A 16,430-nucleotide genomic window follows, 5' to 3' on the forward strand; every position below is an offset into this window, starting at 1 on the left:
ATATGCCCTGCTGAGGAAATTGCTCACTGCTGATTTCAGAGTTGAATTCTCCATGAGTAGAAAGCTGTCTGTTTGACTGAAGAAGGCATCAGGGCAGGCACTGTTTAATTAGGGCTGTGTGACTAGCTGTTTTATAGCCCAGCGTTTTAATAAATAATAGTAATAATAATAATAATAAATAAAAAAACAACCACCACCAAAACAACAACAAAAACTTGGTTCATTTTTTTTTTTCAGGAAATGGCAACCACTTGTTTCAGTCCGTGGTCCAGATAGCTGACAGCTAGAGTGCTCCTGGGATGAAGAGGACTTGGGGTCAGACCTCTTCTCTGTATGGCCCCAAGCATAGGCATGACCCAAGGAACGCTGCCTCCCAAAGGGTACCCCCAGGCTAAGAAATACTCAGATGCTTGTTTCCTCTGTCTTCCCTGCTACAAGTATTTGGTAAAAATATGAGCATATTGCTTAGAAGACCCACTGGAGATCATGCTTCCTGCTTCCCACATGAGCCCTTGAGCACCAGCTTCATCCCTCACAGCCCAAGGAAGTACTGAGAACAAAGAGTCACAGCTTCTCCCAAAGACCCAGGTGCTCCGGTGCCAAGCACTGTGCTGTGCAGCCCCAAGTGTGATCTGCCAGAGCTCCCTGCCTGCATCCACAGGACACTGCAGCTGCACCATGCCACAGCCCAGCACGCAGCACGCAGTCAGGTCATGGCAGCACTGCTCTGCCAAAGAAGCCCTGGGAGCCCTGGTGTGGGCATAGGCAGAGATGATCCCCACATCTCTGCTGTAGCCTGCACCCAGGTTCAGGCACAGGCTGAGATCCACCCGAATCTACAGTATAAAAGGGATAGCCCAAGGCACACTTTGTCCCAGTATTTTTTTTTAATAGCCTTCCCAAGTCAAATCAATAGAACCCAGTATTTCCAAACTATTGTGTTAGGGTCAAGCTAATGTTACCAATGCTACACGCAGTTAAAGCTCACACACAAACATCTTTCTTGTGCTGACCAAAGATTCTCAAAAGTTCAGCTCTGGTTCTGCTCTCCTGCACGTGCAAGACAGAAGTATTTCCACTGAAGATACAAACCACTTAACATGAATCTGGACCACAGCCCAGCCTGGCCACAAAATCAGGGGGAATTTCTATCCTTCAGCTAGGTGGGTGGTTGTACACCAATATAATTCAACTGGCACAACCTCTAGCTCTGTTGCAATCATAGTGACACAGAGGAGCACACACAAGTACAGTTAATAGGAACGTACAAATCGCAGGAATACACTTGTACAGAGTACCTAGAATTCAATGGATACAGATACAGAATCACATCATTAGAACCTCAAGCTACAGGTTATTGCCGGCACTGCTTTCAACCTAGTGGCACTGATACCCCTCGTGGTCATTCCCACGGCTTCCTATTACCCAGCTCTGTCTGTATCCACAGCAGAGTTGGTACTGTTAGCTGTGGCAGGTCTAGATAAATGCACTGGAAGCAGTTAAATGCGAGCAGAAAGCATGAGCAAACCCTGACCTTTTGCTTTTTGACAATGAGGTAAAGTTATCCTAAATGAGCTGGATTTGTCAGCATTGATGTGGTAATGTATGCTCTGCCTTTCCCTCTGTACATAGAACACAGCTGTCTGTCCTCAAGCAACATGATCTGTGGGGTTTTCACACCTGCTGTTCAAGGGCTCGGTACCTCTTCATTTTCTATCAAATAATCCTTCTTCATATAATTAGCACCCCTCACCAACCTCCATACTCCGAGATAGGCATCCTTCAGCAAGCTCCTGCTCCCTTCTTGTGTGCCAATGGCTTTTCCCTGAGCCGATGGCTCCCCAGCAGCACTCTTGGCACTGTCCTTCTTGTTCTCTCCACCCTGGCTGTCCCCTTCAGCTGATCCTTCCACCGCTGCTTCCCCAGCCCCCTTCTCCGGGGAAATCGTCTCCATTGCAAACAGTGCTTGGTCCCCAGCCTGCCTTTTCCCCTCCTCTTCTCTACCTTCCTTCTCCAGGTCCTCGTATGTGCTCTGCTGCCTGGTCTCGATGTACTTGGCCACGCAGTAAATGACTGACCCCAAGGTGTTGACCACCACACCGGCTATGAACAACTTGGTGGGCTCCACATCATTGAACGCCACCATGCCCACAGTGATGGTTGCTATGCTTTTCACCACCCCTACAAAGCTGGTGGTCACAGCTGAGTTAATATAGGTGCAGTGAAGGGTGGTAAAGTTCATGGCACAGCTGATCAGGACACAGGCGATGAAGATGCATACCATAGCAGGGTCCTTCCAGCCTGGGAACGACCAGACGTTGATGGAGTCCATGCTGGCAAAGGAACAGATGATGAGAAATGGGGTGGCTGAAACAGCAATGGCATACTGAGCTGTCAGGGGTCCGTATTCACTGTCGATGCTGGTCTTCTGAATGAGCACGAGGTAGGCGGCATGGATCAGCACAGCCAGCACGCCGGTCACATAGCCCATGGCATCTCCAGTCAGGTCACCAGCTCCTGTCAGGCGGATTTTGCAGGTGGGACAGAAAGAGAGTACCGTTTTTGAGGGAGAGGATATTTAGGAAAGAGGCATCAGCACATAGCTCCTCAGATTTGTCATGCTTGTCCCAAGGCTGGACATCCCTACCTCCTGATAGACTTTTCTGCCAAATTACTGAATGTTTTTCACTCCTCCACACACCTCTGGCCCGAATTAACAAACTCGTCTTTTCCTTTTGGCAAGGACACTGTGAGATTTGCAGCTGAAACAGCTCAGACACGGCGGCTCCGGGTACCCTCTGCCAGCAGAGGTGCGGGACAGCTCTGTTGGGCAGCCTGGCTTCCAGCCACGAATCTTCTTTCCGCCCCTCTGATACCCCCCGGGAGCCCGCGGGGTCCCACAGCCGCAGTGCCCTGCTCGGGCCCCTCGGCAGACGAAGCTGCCTGCCCCCAGCCCAATGACAGCGATCACGACGACAGGACCCCAGTAGGGTTGCAGCCCTAAAGCTGCACCTACCCCTGTAAGTCCGCGCTTACTCTGCTTGGGCTGCAGCTGGCCCCTTGGGGTCGCGATTGCCCCCAGGACATTAAATCTCCCGCCGTAAGGCTGCACGCACTCCTATACGGGCGCACCTCCCTCCATAGAGCTGTCCCCGGGGCCGCATTCGCCCTCTCCTCGTTTCCCCATCCCGCCACGCCGGGGTGCGGAGGCTCTGACAGCGAAGGCGGCGCTGCCGTCGGGGCTCCCCGCGGCAATGCTGCCCCTCCGCTCCCCCCGTCCCATCCCGTCCCGGCGGGGCAGGCACTCACCGGCCAGCGCGGCTCCGCAGGTAGTGATGAGGACGGCCACCAGGACGCCGGGCGAGGGCATGCCGTCGCGCAGCACCAGGGCGCCGGTGAGGAGGGTGACGAGGGGTAGGCAGCGCTTGAAGACGACGTACATAGGGAGGCTGAGGCCGCGCAGCGACCACAGCGTGAGAGTGGACTGCAGCGTGGCCAGGGCGGCCACGGCGGCGAAGGGGCGCGCCAGGCGGAGCCCGAACGGGGGCAGAGCGGCCAGCCCCCGCCGCCGCAGCGCCTCCAGCCCCAGCGCCGCCGCCGCGCTGCTGAGGCACTGCAGCAGCGTCAGGAAGGCGAAGTGGTAGCGGGCTAGCAAGAACTTGAGCAGGATGTTCAGCGAGCCCGAGCACAGCCCGTGAGCCACCGCCACCGCGACGCCCCGCGCCCGGCCCCGACACCGGACCATCCTCCCGAGCCCGGGGCCAGCGGCACTGCCGCCCGCCCGGGCACCCTCGACGGCGGCGGCGTGGGGACGGGCGGAGGCGGGGGGCGGGCGGAGGCAGGACGCGCTGGCGGGCCCCCCCCCGCGCCGCCCCCCGCTGTCCCCTCCCCGCCGCGGCGGAGTCCCCGGGTCGGGACCGGGAGGGGAAGGGCGCGTCCCCTATGGGCGCGGCCGGGGGCCGGGCTCGTCGGGTCAGCGGCCCCGCGGTCCGCGCGGAGCGGTGCGCCGAGCCTGGTGGAGTTAGCGTAAGCTCATCTGGCAGGTGAAGGGCTGCCAGGAGTGTGAAGCTTCGCCTTGAAGCGACGCGAAGGCAAAGCGGGCGCGGACTGGCAGCGCTGTGCCGGCCTCCTGCAGCGCCGGCGGACACGCGGAGGCCTTCGCCAGCTTTGGCTGCCACACTGCAGCGTGAAGCGTGAACGCACAGCACAGCAGCCTGAAACATTACAGCCTATACAAGTTGAAACTCTTCACTAAAGCTCACAGGAGGCCAAGCCTGGCTTTAAAACCCACTAAAGAAAAGTGCCGACACATTTCACACTGATCTCCATTTGGGTTCATCCCAAGGCCCACAGGGAGCACAATTTAAAGGAACACATGGATTGCTGACTGTATTTGCAAATGGGAGGAACAAAATCTCATTCTAACTAAATGCAGATGGATTAAAAACATGTTTTCTGGAAATGCTGGAGTAATTAGAACTCATGCACTTCATCATGACCTATGGAAGAGCCGTTTTGTTCCCTCTGCAGTAAAAGCATCACTGGAGAGCAGAGCCTCTCACACTGCAGGGATCCGTCTGCAAGTCCAGACTGGGGACTACAAGCTTCCCTGGGAGAAAGAGGCAGACACATGTATTGGACAGGTAAGAACTTGGGAACTCAAGTGTGCATGTCCCAAGTTTCAAATTGAACCTCTCAAAGCTTACAGGTGTTGCAGGGACAGTTCCTCTTACAACATCTCTCAAGATTCCCCTGCCTCTAGCCTTGTCTACATGTAGTATTCTCCCAATGAGGTGGAGTGGCTGTGGGGAGGGTGCTGCCACTTGCCTAACTATGCCATTCTCACCATGCATCCAGGTCCGGCCTGGTACTGGTCTTCCACTGCCTCCCCACCTGTCTGTGCGCAGAAGAGATGTTCTGCTGCACTGGGAAGGAGCAACACAGAGACCATGTGCTGCGAAACCTTTATGACAAACTCGAGTGCAACTGACAGTGCAGTAAGGAAAGGTCTTTTCTACAGGCTGGGTTCTCTCATTTGAAGTGACAGGAGGGAAAGATTTTGTTGTGATTTTTGTTGATTTTGCCTGGGTACACGTTTGAGGAAAAAAACATGGACCAATCTGGTGTCAAACTCCTAGGGAAGGCATCATTTTTTTTAATTGGCTTCTACAATGAAAACAGTAATTATCTACATAAAATGTCTTTAATGGAGAGCTTGTGTTAATTAGGGTCTAACAAGACAATGATGTGTATAAGGGAAGTGTTGTGCAGAGCTATTCTCTATCACATGACTCAGTTGAAACTGAACACTACTTCTGAAAGGGTTAGGATGGCCATGCTGATGCAAATGATGCAAATAAAATTCAGGCCAGTGCTGAACTTGATAGAAGAGATCACTTTATCACTGTAGTCTGCACGAGCAGACACTCAATCATTTCCCTGAAGGGTCGGTACTGGGGCTGGTCATGTTTAACATTTTCATCAGTGACCTGGATTAAGGCATGCAATGTACCCGCAGAAAGGTTGCTGATGAGAGGTAGCTAAAAGGAGTGTCTGACACACCAGAAGGCTGTGCTGCCATTTAATGATACTTGGACAGCTGGAGTGTTGGGCAGAGAGGAACCCAATGAGGTCCAACAAGGGAGAGTGCAAAGTCCTGTACTTGGGGAGGAATAACCACATGCATCAGTACAGGTTAGGGGCTGACATGCTGGAAAGGAGCTCTGCAGAGAAGGATCTAAGTGCTCATATGGCCAAGAAGGCTAATGGTATCCTGGGATGCATTAAAAAGCATGGTCAGTAGGTTGAGGGATCCTCCACATCTCCTCCATCCTAGTGAGGCCACATCGGGAGTCCTGGATTAAGTTCTTCCCAGTTCAAAGAAAGGGAACGTCTGAGGAGAATCTAGCAGAGGGCTGTAAGAATACTTAGGAGTCAGGAGCATCTGCTTATGAGGAAAGGCTGAGAGAGCTGGGACTGGAGAAGACTGGGGGGGGATCTTATCAGTGCTTAGAAACATATAATGAGTGGGAGTCAAGTGGATGGGGCCAGGCTCTTTTCAGTGATAACCAGTGACAGAACAAGGGGCAGTGGGCACAAACTGCAGCATGAGAAGTTCCATACAAGCACGAGGAAGAACTTCTTTCCTGTGAGTGTGACAGAGCACTGGAACAGGCTGCTCAGAGAGGCTGTGCATTCTCCTCTGGAAATATCGAGAGCTGCCTGGATGCTTTCCTGTGCAACCGACTGTAGGGAACCTGCCTCAGTAAGGGGCTGGGCTAGGTCATCTCCAGAGGTCCCTTCCAACTCTCACAGATTTGTGATTCTGTGAAAAGAAGTTTCCTTGATCAAAAATGCAGACCTGATGATACATACCACTAGGTGAAATTGCGTGATGTATTCTCTCACAAAATACAGAGGAAAAATGCAACTATTGCTCAGTATTCCCAGAAGATAGAAACCATGATTGTGATACTCGTTATCAATGAGCCTCAGTACCCCTCACTGCATTTACTTTTTTTTATAACATTTCTTAATTGTGGAAGTCAACACAAGAGTTTAGCCAAGGATACTGTATGCAATTAATTTAATAGCATTGCAGAATAAAAAAATCCACTCCTTTAAAACATGATTAATCAATACATCTCTTGAACCAAGAAGAAACCAATACACTCCCATAAAACAAAATCTTCCACAAGAGCAAGTTTAAAAGTAGAACATATATTTTCAAGATTGCCATAGTCAAAGGCCTGTTTCAATAAATAAAAAACAAAGATCAGAAGCCAGTACTGTGGTCATTAAATGGGGAAAAAGCTCTCAAAAACAAGCCCCTGAGAATTAGGATTCAGCAATGACTATTGACAGATTTTTTTGTTACAGTGCAAAAGATTACAGCAAGTTCTCCCCATTCAAAGATCAAACAGGAAGAGTAAAGGCCACAGGTTTTGTTCACTTTCCACATCTTTTGGATTCATTCATTTTTTGAGAGCGTTAAATCCCACCAACCTTCCGCACAGAAGCTAACCTGGACATGAGGTATGAAGGGTGTTAGGAAAAGATTTAATCCACGTGTTGAGTATGCATGATCAGAATGGGCTTTATTTATTTCTTTTGCTGTGTTCATTTTGATAAATCTCCCTTTCTAACCAATGAACTATGGCAGTATTCTGGAAATATCCACCACCCCCATCGGAAACACACGTACAGAATACAAAGTCACCACCAAAATATACCACTCACTCATGTAACTTGCAGAAAAAGGGGATACAGCAGAAAGAGGAATAACTGTTAAGGCTGAAATGAGATTTTATGGCCATGGTACTGCTGACAGCCTTATGTAGCATAGCTTTATGGGTGTATCATTCCTCAGAGAACAGAACTGAAGTGCACTAGACATGGAATTTGGTAGAACTGTTTGGTACAACAGAAAATCTGCTTTGTTTTGTATTTCATTTACCCTAAGAAGATGGCATTCCAGGGTCAGTGTCTACTGATACAGAAAAGCTTATAATGATCCAAAACCCTCGCCTTGTGAAAGGGTGTTTCTTCCTGTCTTTCTCTAGCACTGAGTCAATATATCCATATTGCCCTGTGGTTGCTTGCTAGCTCCCAGGCTCATTCTCCAGGACAGCGCAGTAATTCTTCCCTTGCAACTAGCAAGTCTTAGCTCTGCTGAATTCCTTCTTTCATCCAGCAGGTCTGGCAGTGTCTGCTATTGCTTGATAAATGAGTGGTGCAACCCAGAAGCATACAGCATTCATTAACAGAACACTCTAAAAACCTGGCTTAAGACCTAGCCCCTGCAATTTTTTCACGATGAATTCTGATGATACAGGGTTAGCAGCAGAAATAAGAGTTTCAATAAGCTTTAGGGAAAAGAAATCCAGTAAAGGAAGGGGTATGAATGGCTAGCATGAAACCAAGAGAAAAGGCTTGGGTTGAAAGGGACCTGAAAGATCATCTACTTCCAACCCTCCTGCCAAAGTTGCACCACAGGAGCTGAGGAGTCAAAGTGGGCATACAAACTACTCAGTTTATAGCTGCTACAGCTATAAAATGTTGGGCATGTTCTTACACATCTGATAATAGCTTGGCTATTCTGGAGCTGCTGTGCTTATGCCATGCACTTATTCCACATGTACGTTCAAGTGGTCTGGACATAAGCTCTCACTTTGGGCAGACTGTGGAAGGTCCAGAAATGCTGAATGTATGGCCACACTCCTATCTCTTGGAAAAACTCTCCAAGAGAAAGTAAAAGATAAGTCTAATAGAAGAGATGGTTATCCTATCTCTAAATCTTGAAGATTACAATCCAATTAGGGTTGTTTGTAATTCATTTTTTCCTAAGTGTTTTCTCCATTTCTCTAGAGTATTTTTCCGCATGACTTCATTAACTGTTTTACTCAAGGGGATCCAAGGGAAAAATGTATGAAAATAATCTTAACCATCTCTGTGAAGCAGCAATCAAAAAAGGTTTAAGGAATGAGCTGGCTATAAACTATGACATTTACTGTTTATCGAGAGTGTTCATCATATTGCACAACAAGATAATGCAACGTGAGTCACAGCAAAACGATTCAATATAAACGAATTTCAGGGATACAAGCCTCAGGTTGACATTACAGTGCTTTATAGTAAAAAGACTCTTCTTTTTCTACAGTGACAGTCTCCAGATGCACCGCCAGCTACTTTTATTCTTTACAAGGATCAAGAAGATTCTGGCCTCTGCTTGCATCATTGCCAGCCAAATCACAAAATTTTGTTGGTAGTTCTGAAGACACCAGTTCATATCTGCTTCTGTCATTCCTAAGCCGGTCAGTAGCTGCTGAACATTCTGCTGACCCAAGTACTACTTGTATGGTAGAACAAGTCTACAAGCTCAAGTGCACAACACTTCACTTCAGACTTTTACTTGGAAAGAGACACAAAGATGAGCGACTCAACTGACAGTTTAGCACAAGTCTCATTGTGGATGATGAGAAAAAGGTTCCCAAGTGTGTCAGATCTTCAGTTTCTCTCTAGACAGCAGCTGCCAGACATGATGGAGTATAGATCTTGACAAGTTCATCCCAAGCGCAGTCTACCACCTACAAGGCGAATAAAATCTAATTAGTGTCATTTTGACAAAGCTGGAACTTCGAAGGAATTAACACATATTGTTGGGTTAACACTGGTTGGTATTCTGATTTACAATGCTTCAAAATTAGGTAATGAGGCAGGGCTTCTCCTTTTTTTCTTTTTCTCCTTAAAAAAAAAAAAACAACAACAAAAAAACTTCACTGAAGTGCCAGGAAATTTACACTTGCCTATTTTTCATACTTCCCGTGAGAAAAGCAGGGAAACCTTGGAGTTTGAAGTGACATTAATGCAGAATGCAACAGGATAGGATGAAGGAAGGACGTGCAAATTTACAGGTCGTGTGACACCTTTTCATAGGCTTTTACCATTTTGCCATTCTTTTACCATGACAAATCAGCACTTCATGATATAATGTGACCAACTTTCTCATACCCGCATGTAGGAAAAGTTATTACAGATGTTTTTCAAATGGACAATTGAGGAACCAAGAAACAAAGTCCAAATGACACAGGATGTTTCTTGAAGAATCAAGACTGTTCTTCCATCTCACACTGATAAGCTAAGAATGCACTGTATTTTTTGTCGAGAAAAGAGATGGCTATTTGCTGAGAATTGAGTACTGGTGATCAAAGACATCTCAAAGACCATGGTGGGGGGGGGGAGGGGAAGTTGACTTCAAGCATTATATAGACCACTCTAGTCTGATGAGGAAGTGATGCCACTTGTGCCAAAGGCCTCTTACAAACACAACAACTGATTCCAATATAGCTGAAAATACTCTGAATCACAAGCCCCAAGCTCTACTTTAGGTGCAAGTTAGAAACTAAAATCACAAACAAGGAGTTTACCCTAATTCTACATCATTAGATTCGAACAAATATCGAGATTCCACACAGCAGACCACAGGATGCTTTAGTATGATAATGATTAGGATCATGCACCCGAGAGCCTGTAACAAAGTGAAGGGTTAAGCACACTATTAACTTAAGTAACATAGTATATATTAGCAGACTATTGCAGGGGGCAATGACTAAAGCAAAGGAAAGTAGAAAAAGGAGAGCTAAGAAGTTGATGAGCCCTATAGATATGTACCAACAAATCTGTCAGAATCCATCTTGAATTATCTTTACGAAGTCCTTTCCAGTTGGGATTACAAAGGATACAGTATTGTACCTCATACACAACAAGCTCCTTTCTGCTTCAGATTTCAATTCCTGTTCTCATCTAGAGCCAGGATGAACAGCTGCACATGAAAAATTTGGAAATCCAACTTCAATATTTGATTTTATACTATAATTAGCCCATTTTGTGTTTACTATACTCCACTATTATTCATTTCTACTGCTTCCTTAACTGCTTCTACTTAGTTATTTGAAGTGTTTTCTATATACATCTAAATGTACCAAAAAATCTCTCAAAAAAGTCTGTCTATTCACACGATACAATAGAGCTTTGTATGGTATTATGTTCTACTGCATTGCAGTCCCTCCAAATCATGCAAAAAAAGGCAAAAAAAAAAAAAGAGAGAAAATCTGAGTTTTCCACTAAAGAAGCAATGCAGAAATTGCCAATCATTTGAAATACAGTTTTTAAATATTCCCCAGAGCACTGGATCAATATTTGTATTTCCATAATTTTCACTCTCATGCAGAAACAAGATAACATTTGGAAAAAACCCATGGGAATTCCCACCTGCTATCAATATAATTAGCATCCTGAAGCAGCCTCTGAACAAATATAGCTACAGAACCATTTAATCTAGCAACACTCAAAATAAACATGGGGATTAAAAGAGGGTTTTAAAAGTAATTTGCCCAACTCATTGACTTAAAGATAGAACATGAAAGAGAAAGAGGTAACAACTAACAGAACGGAAATAAAGCTACAGCAAATAGTGCTGTATCCAGTTCTCCTGTTCGGCAGGAACTCTATAATGGAAGACCCATATCAGAAACCTTGATGAGTGTACACACAAGGAACAACAAACAGGTATGCCTGCCAAACTGTGACACTATTGGATGGAACAACACTAGCAAAAGCAACTGCATTCCTATTTCTCCATAATGCTTTCTCCAAGATACTGTTAAGACTGTAAGAGAAAGGTAACAACAGTAAGTTAAGTGTAATGGCAAATGTTAATTTACAGGCAGCTGCTACACGCACCATGGTCAGTGTCTCAAACACAAATCACTAAAAAGAACCATCAGATAAGTGGGCATTTATGCAGCTACTGCATCATGTTACCAAATGTTGTCCAGTTTCCTTTTGATTTTATTTTTTTTCTTACAAAGACCTGTCTTACATACTGTCCTTATGACTGCTGTTTGCCTTTCCTAAGGGGGAAGCACACAATACTGAACAAGTGCTTTAAAAGTTTTTAGGAATATCACTTCTCAAATTATGTGTGAATATGTTTTAATGCACACCGTAAAGCACATTAGCCTTTTTTTTCCTTTTTAAAATAAGTGCTACTTTAATTGAATACTAAAAAGCAGCAGGAATTCCTACTGGAAGACAGATCCAGCATATCACAGTAAATAAGGGCACAGAAAAAAATTATTAACTTCCTTTTTATTTTTTTTATATTTTGATCAGTGAGGTGATGCTACTGACATGTGGAGAAAACGCTTCTGTGATAAGATGAAGGACAAAGGAAAATTTTAACAAGTCAAACATTGTCTGCATAGGCAGCACTTCCTCACCACCAGGAACATGAAGGCTTGTCCTTCAGTGAAAGTGTCTTCTTCACTGTCTTGGAGACAGACTGAAACAGATCTCACTAGTTTCTGTATTTAGAGAGTATGTGATTTATTTCTTCCCCTCTCTATTATTTTCGGTTTTTAATATGACATGCAAACAGAGTAAAGGATGGTTTTCTTCAGTTGTACATTATAAACTGTATCTGTTTAAATTATAATTTCTTTATACTTCGGACACCCATATGTCGTTATCATTTATGAAGACTGAACTGCTCTTGTACAACAGAATACAATTACACCATAGCAATTTTGATTTATGAGAAATTGCAGAGAAAAGAAGAATAGCAACAGCTTAATTGTAAAAAAAAAATATTCTACCTTACACTAACTGTTAAACTACATCAAGAAATGATAGAAATGAATTCTAAAAGCATTAAAAAAGCATTCTAAAATTGGTAATTTTTCTGCTGGTTATCAATTATTACAAAAGCTTGATGGGATAAAAGCAGTCTAACAAAATGGTATTAACTACTTGTCTCTTATCCTTTCATTTCAGAAGCAAAACTGCTGTACTAGCATATGTGCTGCGGGTATTGTATTGTTACTGCCGCAACATAAATGCCATGCCAAGTTATCTGCCACTAGAGATTTAAGCACGTCTATCTCAAGCACAAAAGCAAAATGGGCATCACTTCATTTCCCTTTATGTAAAGCTGAAAGGCAAGCAAATCAACCAAAACCTGCTGTTATCATAGGAATCTGAGTGCCTGACTAGAAAATCCTAATTTAAATGAGTTATCCTGTATTATATTAAAATGTTCCTTGTCTTGGAATATAACAATTTTTCCACTAACTGACTTAGTACTGATAGCTATTAATTTACCAAAGACATTTCCATTGACTTACTAACTGATTCATTTCCTTGACAGGCCCTCTGTTTCCTATTCATCACAATCATCTTGCTTTGCAATAGACTTAGACCTTTTCCAGCTCCTGAGGACAATCCATTCAGTCTGGTGCAATTACCTGGTTGACATTCTTCTTCCTTCCTATTCAGAAGAAGCAAGAAAAGACAAGAAATCTCCGAAGTCAGTAGCTTTTTTTACTTCTCAGTGTTTGAACCCATAATAAAACCCCAGGCCTTAATCCAGATGAAATACATTCAAAGGAACAACTACAAACTGAGTTCAGTAGTCCCTTTATAATGGGGTTCGAAGAAGGTACAGCTTTCACCACACTAATATTTTAATCCTAACAGGCAAATCCAGAAGTACCTTGGTGCCACTCAGCTTCCTGACTGCTTGCAATAAATCAGGATAATGCACAAACGTGTCTGATAATGACTCATTTCTCTTTTCAGCTTTTCTCCATCCCGCCCCATTTTCAAATAAAACCAATAAGGCCCATCTTTCTTCTGTAAGAAGTGATATCAGAAAAAATATTCAGTTCTTCTCTTCCATTAATGTTGTTTCCCTTCCTCTTTTAGTTCCTTATCTACTGTGACTTTTAATATGAAATTTAACAGTCTAGTTGCATCATTATTACAAATTTTTGAAGAGTTCTGAACATCCTCAGTGTGTATGCAAGATGGAGATTAGTTTAGTTTCCTTTCAGAAGTGATTAAGTTTAAGATTCAGAAGTGATAGTTAAGTGAGGCTTTCAGGAGTGGAAATTATTTTTAAGCTACTGAAACACAGCACACAACCAACACATTTATTAAGAAACCGCTGCTTCACATCTCTTTTTAGTACAGCAGAATCAGTTACTCCTTCCTCTCAGTAGACTGACACTGCAGCTTCTACAATACTGTGATGCCTGGCAGGAACTTTTCCAAATGCCCTAAGATGAGACTTCTGTTGATAATGACTAAGAGTGACCATTATTCATAAATCATAGATGGTTAACCCTGACTGAAACTTTCCCTGTATAAGAGCTTGCAAAGGACATCTTGCTGGCGATTACTTCAATAAATGTCACCTCCCTCTTCTCCTCCAGCTGTGTTCACTTTGGTTTCATGGTAACATTTGCAGCTGGTTAAATCTGATCTTTCCATGCAGAAGTCCACTCTGAAGCTAAGTAAAAGCAGAGCTGCTGTAGAATCTTTTTATCTCAAAGGATCACTAACAGGATAACTTCAGTAACATCTCAGTCCATAGGGAGATATTAAAAAGCAGTAGATAGTGATACAATTACAGCAGTATGATAGGCACAGCAGCTGAGTGAAAGCTATTGGTTCTCTGGTAATTAAGTGTAGCAGATAAAAGCAAATGAGCAAAAGCAAGGTCTCTGCTTTTCTGTACATTTCCACAAGAAGTAATTTTAGTTTCATATGAAACATTCACTATTTCTGGGGCTGTCAAGGCTGCATGACTAATAAACAGCAAGTTGGAGAGTAAAACTGCCTCACTATAGATATCTCCTGCCTTTCCATTTGCACCTCTCCTGCCCTTTCTCCTGCTTGCTGTACTGGTATAGCTAATGTGGCACACTACACAATCTGCACATAGAAAACAGGTAGCAGAAGACACTTGTACACCAGAACTTGACAGATGATCAAAGATCTCCATAAAAATGCAAGATGTTAGGACTAGATTTCAGTTACCTTCAAAGGATACATCTCAGGTGAGTACAGTTTGGCTACATCTCCCTCCAACTACTGAGAAACGACAGCTTTTTAAGTTTTAGTGATAGTGATACCATATAAAAGCTCACGATGCCATCAGCACAGCAATACTTCATTGGATCAACAGACTATCACTACAAAGCAAGTTATCTCCCCTTGGCTCTAATGGTCTCTGGGCACATGGAAGGAAGGAGCATAGGCTGGTATGGACAGAAAATACCAGTGATATCCCACTGCTTTAGGGAGAAGAAAGCAGAGATGTAGAGAAGTTGAGTCACAAAGAATAGCATAAAAGAGAGCACAAAACTGATTTCACAAGTACTGCAGTGGTATCAGCACCAAATCCACATTATTATCATGTCAGCTGCCATAGCTCACATCGCTATCTCCAGTGCAACAGACCAAAACTGTAGCCATGCCCTTTGTTACAGTGATACATCCTGGAGTCCCAAGCATTTTGAAGAAGTAAGATAAACCAGTCTTAAATGAGCTAATCTACTCAGAGAATATTTACAAATGGAAGTACCGCCATACAGACAGCGAGAATAAACAATTTTGCCTCCCAAATCATGTTGACAGAAAAATCTTTTTAGATGGTGAGCTGCCCATTTGGAGCATAATTACTACCCATAAACATGCAACCACAGTAAAAAATAATCATAAAAAAATCTCGTGATTATCACTTGTGTTATTCACAAGCTATACTAAAACCTAGACTTCAACACGCACTCTCGTGAAATGGTGCAGAACAGTTCCAATTTCCAAAGGGAACATGTCAGTTTTGTACATCATGAAAATCCTGTTCTGATTTGGTGTGTCACTGATGTCCAGCGCTCTCTTCACATGGCAAGCATTTTGGGTCATTGTGCCACTGACCATCTGTTGAAGACCACATGCTTGCAATTTGTAAAAGTCACTGTTCATAGAGTACAGAGAAACGCAAAGATTCCTCTCCTGTTCTTATCAAATGTTCAGTCTTGTTCTCAGTAGCAAGGTGGAATTCCTGGCTCAATGGGGAGCAATAATTTACTTTCCAGTGTTTATGTGAGTACATCAGAGTTCAGAGCAGACTCAAAGTGCAGGCTGAGACAAATTTCAGGCTTCCCTCATGTTTGTTTTAAGCAAAACACAGCTTTATAACAGAAAGATTTGGGGATTTTTGTTCAGAATTTCAGAATCTAGACAAGAAGTAGTGAATAGTCACAGGTACTGTACTTTTGATCTGGCATTTCCTTACAATCTTATAAAATGAATTCATGATTACCACATCACACTCAACTTGCTAGAGCTCGTTGGTTTTTTTTTTTTTTCAAAGGATCACGTTCAAAGAAATCTGTGCAAATTCCAAAAGAAGTTCAGTTACTGTCTACATAGGTTCATAAGGTTGGAAAGGACCTACAAGATCATCTAGTCCAACCATCCTCCTATCACTATCCCTACCCAACTACTAAATCAAATCCCTAACAACCTTACAATCCTTAACAACTTAACAATCCTTACAACCCTGTAAGTGAGCACAGCAAAATGCCAGTAAGGACCAGGCCTAAGGGAGTGCTTTATTCTCACTCATCAGAATGACAACAAATAACATACAGGGAAAGTAAATACCAGGAGAGAAGTCAAATCTAGCGAAGTACAGAATACCATTCCAATATATGGTCTAGCACTGCAGCCTCTAGCAAGGGATAGTATAAAGCTGAATGCCATTTTCATTATTCTCAATATATTCCCTATGCCTGTTTGCATATGGAAGTTCATTAGTCTGAAATCGTTATAAACATGAACAGTGAAAAAGAAAGAAAAGCTTCCTTTACACAGAGGCAGATACCCCAAAAATATGTATCAGAATACTAATTAACACAAAGGAATTTTCTGTTTCATCTAGCTCATACTTATCTCCATGACCTGGTATCCATTCCTCATCAGCAAATCTCTCCCTGACAGGTTGCCTCCCCTTAGCAGCATGCTGTACAAAAACCCCTTGCCTCCACAGACCTGCCTGTGGATGTTGCTCAAACGCAATCAGTTCC

At 44.0% G+C, this 16,430-nt stretch overlaps 2 protein-coding genes across 2 annotated transcripts in view; both read right to left on the minus strand.

Moving 5' to 3' along the window:
* Nucleotides 1-1,644: 1,644 nt before the first annotated feature.
* SLC35D3 (solute carrier family 35 member D3) lies at nt 1,645-3,745 on the minus strand. The gene is made up of 2 exons (XM_065736704.1): nt 3,310-3,745; nt 1,645-2,517 (listed from the first exon to the last, which is right to left on the minus strand). The coding sequence occupies exons 1-2, from the start codon at nt 3,743-3,745 to the stop codon at nt 1,688-1,690; spliced, it is 1,266 nt and encodes a 421-aa protein (XP_065592776.1). The 3' UTR covers nt 1,645-1,687.
* Nucleotides 3,746-6,509: 2,764 nt separating this feature from the next.
* The window catches only part of PEX7 (peroxisomal biogenesis factor 7), a 32,816-nt gene continuing 22,895 nt past the window's right edge, over nt 6,510-16,430 (minus strand). Inside the window, exon 10 of the mRNA XM_065733262.1 lies at nt 6,510-9,086. Within this exon, the coding sequence (XP_065589334.1) occupies nt 9,018-9,086 (69 nt within the window). The 3' untranslated portion in view covers nt 6,510-9,017. The remainder of the gene's footprint in view (nt 9,087-16,430) is intronic.

This window comes from Cyrtonyx montezumae, unplaced genomic scaffold, assembly GCF_038088225.1.
Source record: "Cyrtonyx montezumae isolate F1298 unplaced genomic scaffold, pur_monq_1.0 scaffold_0, whole genome shotgun sequence".
NCBI lineage: Eukaryota > Metazoa > Chordata > Aves > Galliformes > Odontophoridae > Cyrtonyx > Cyrtonyx montezumae.

Coding starts and splice junctions, on each gene's coding strand:
- SLC35D3 (XM_065736704.1), bottom strand. CDS start 3,745: ATGGTCCGGTGTCGGGGCCGGGCGCGGGGCGTCGCGGTGGCGGTGGCT. Junction 2,518..3,309: donor CTGCGGAGCCGCGCTGGCCG/GTGAGTGCCTGC, acceptor TCCGCCTGACAG/GAGCTGGTGACCTGACTGGA.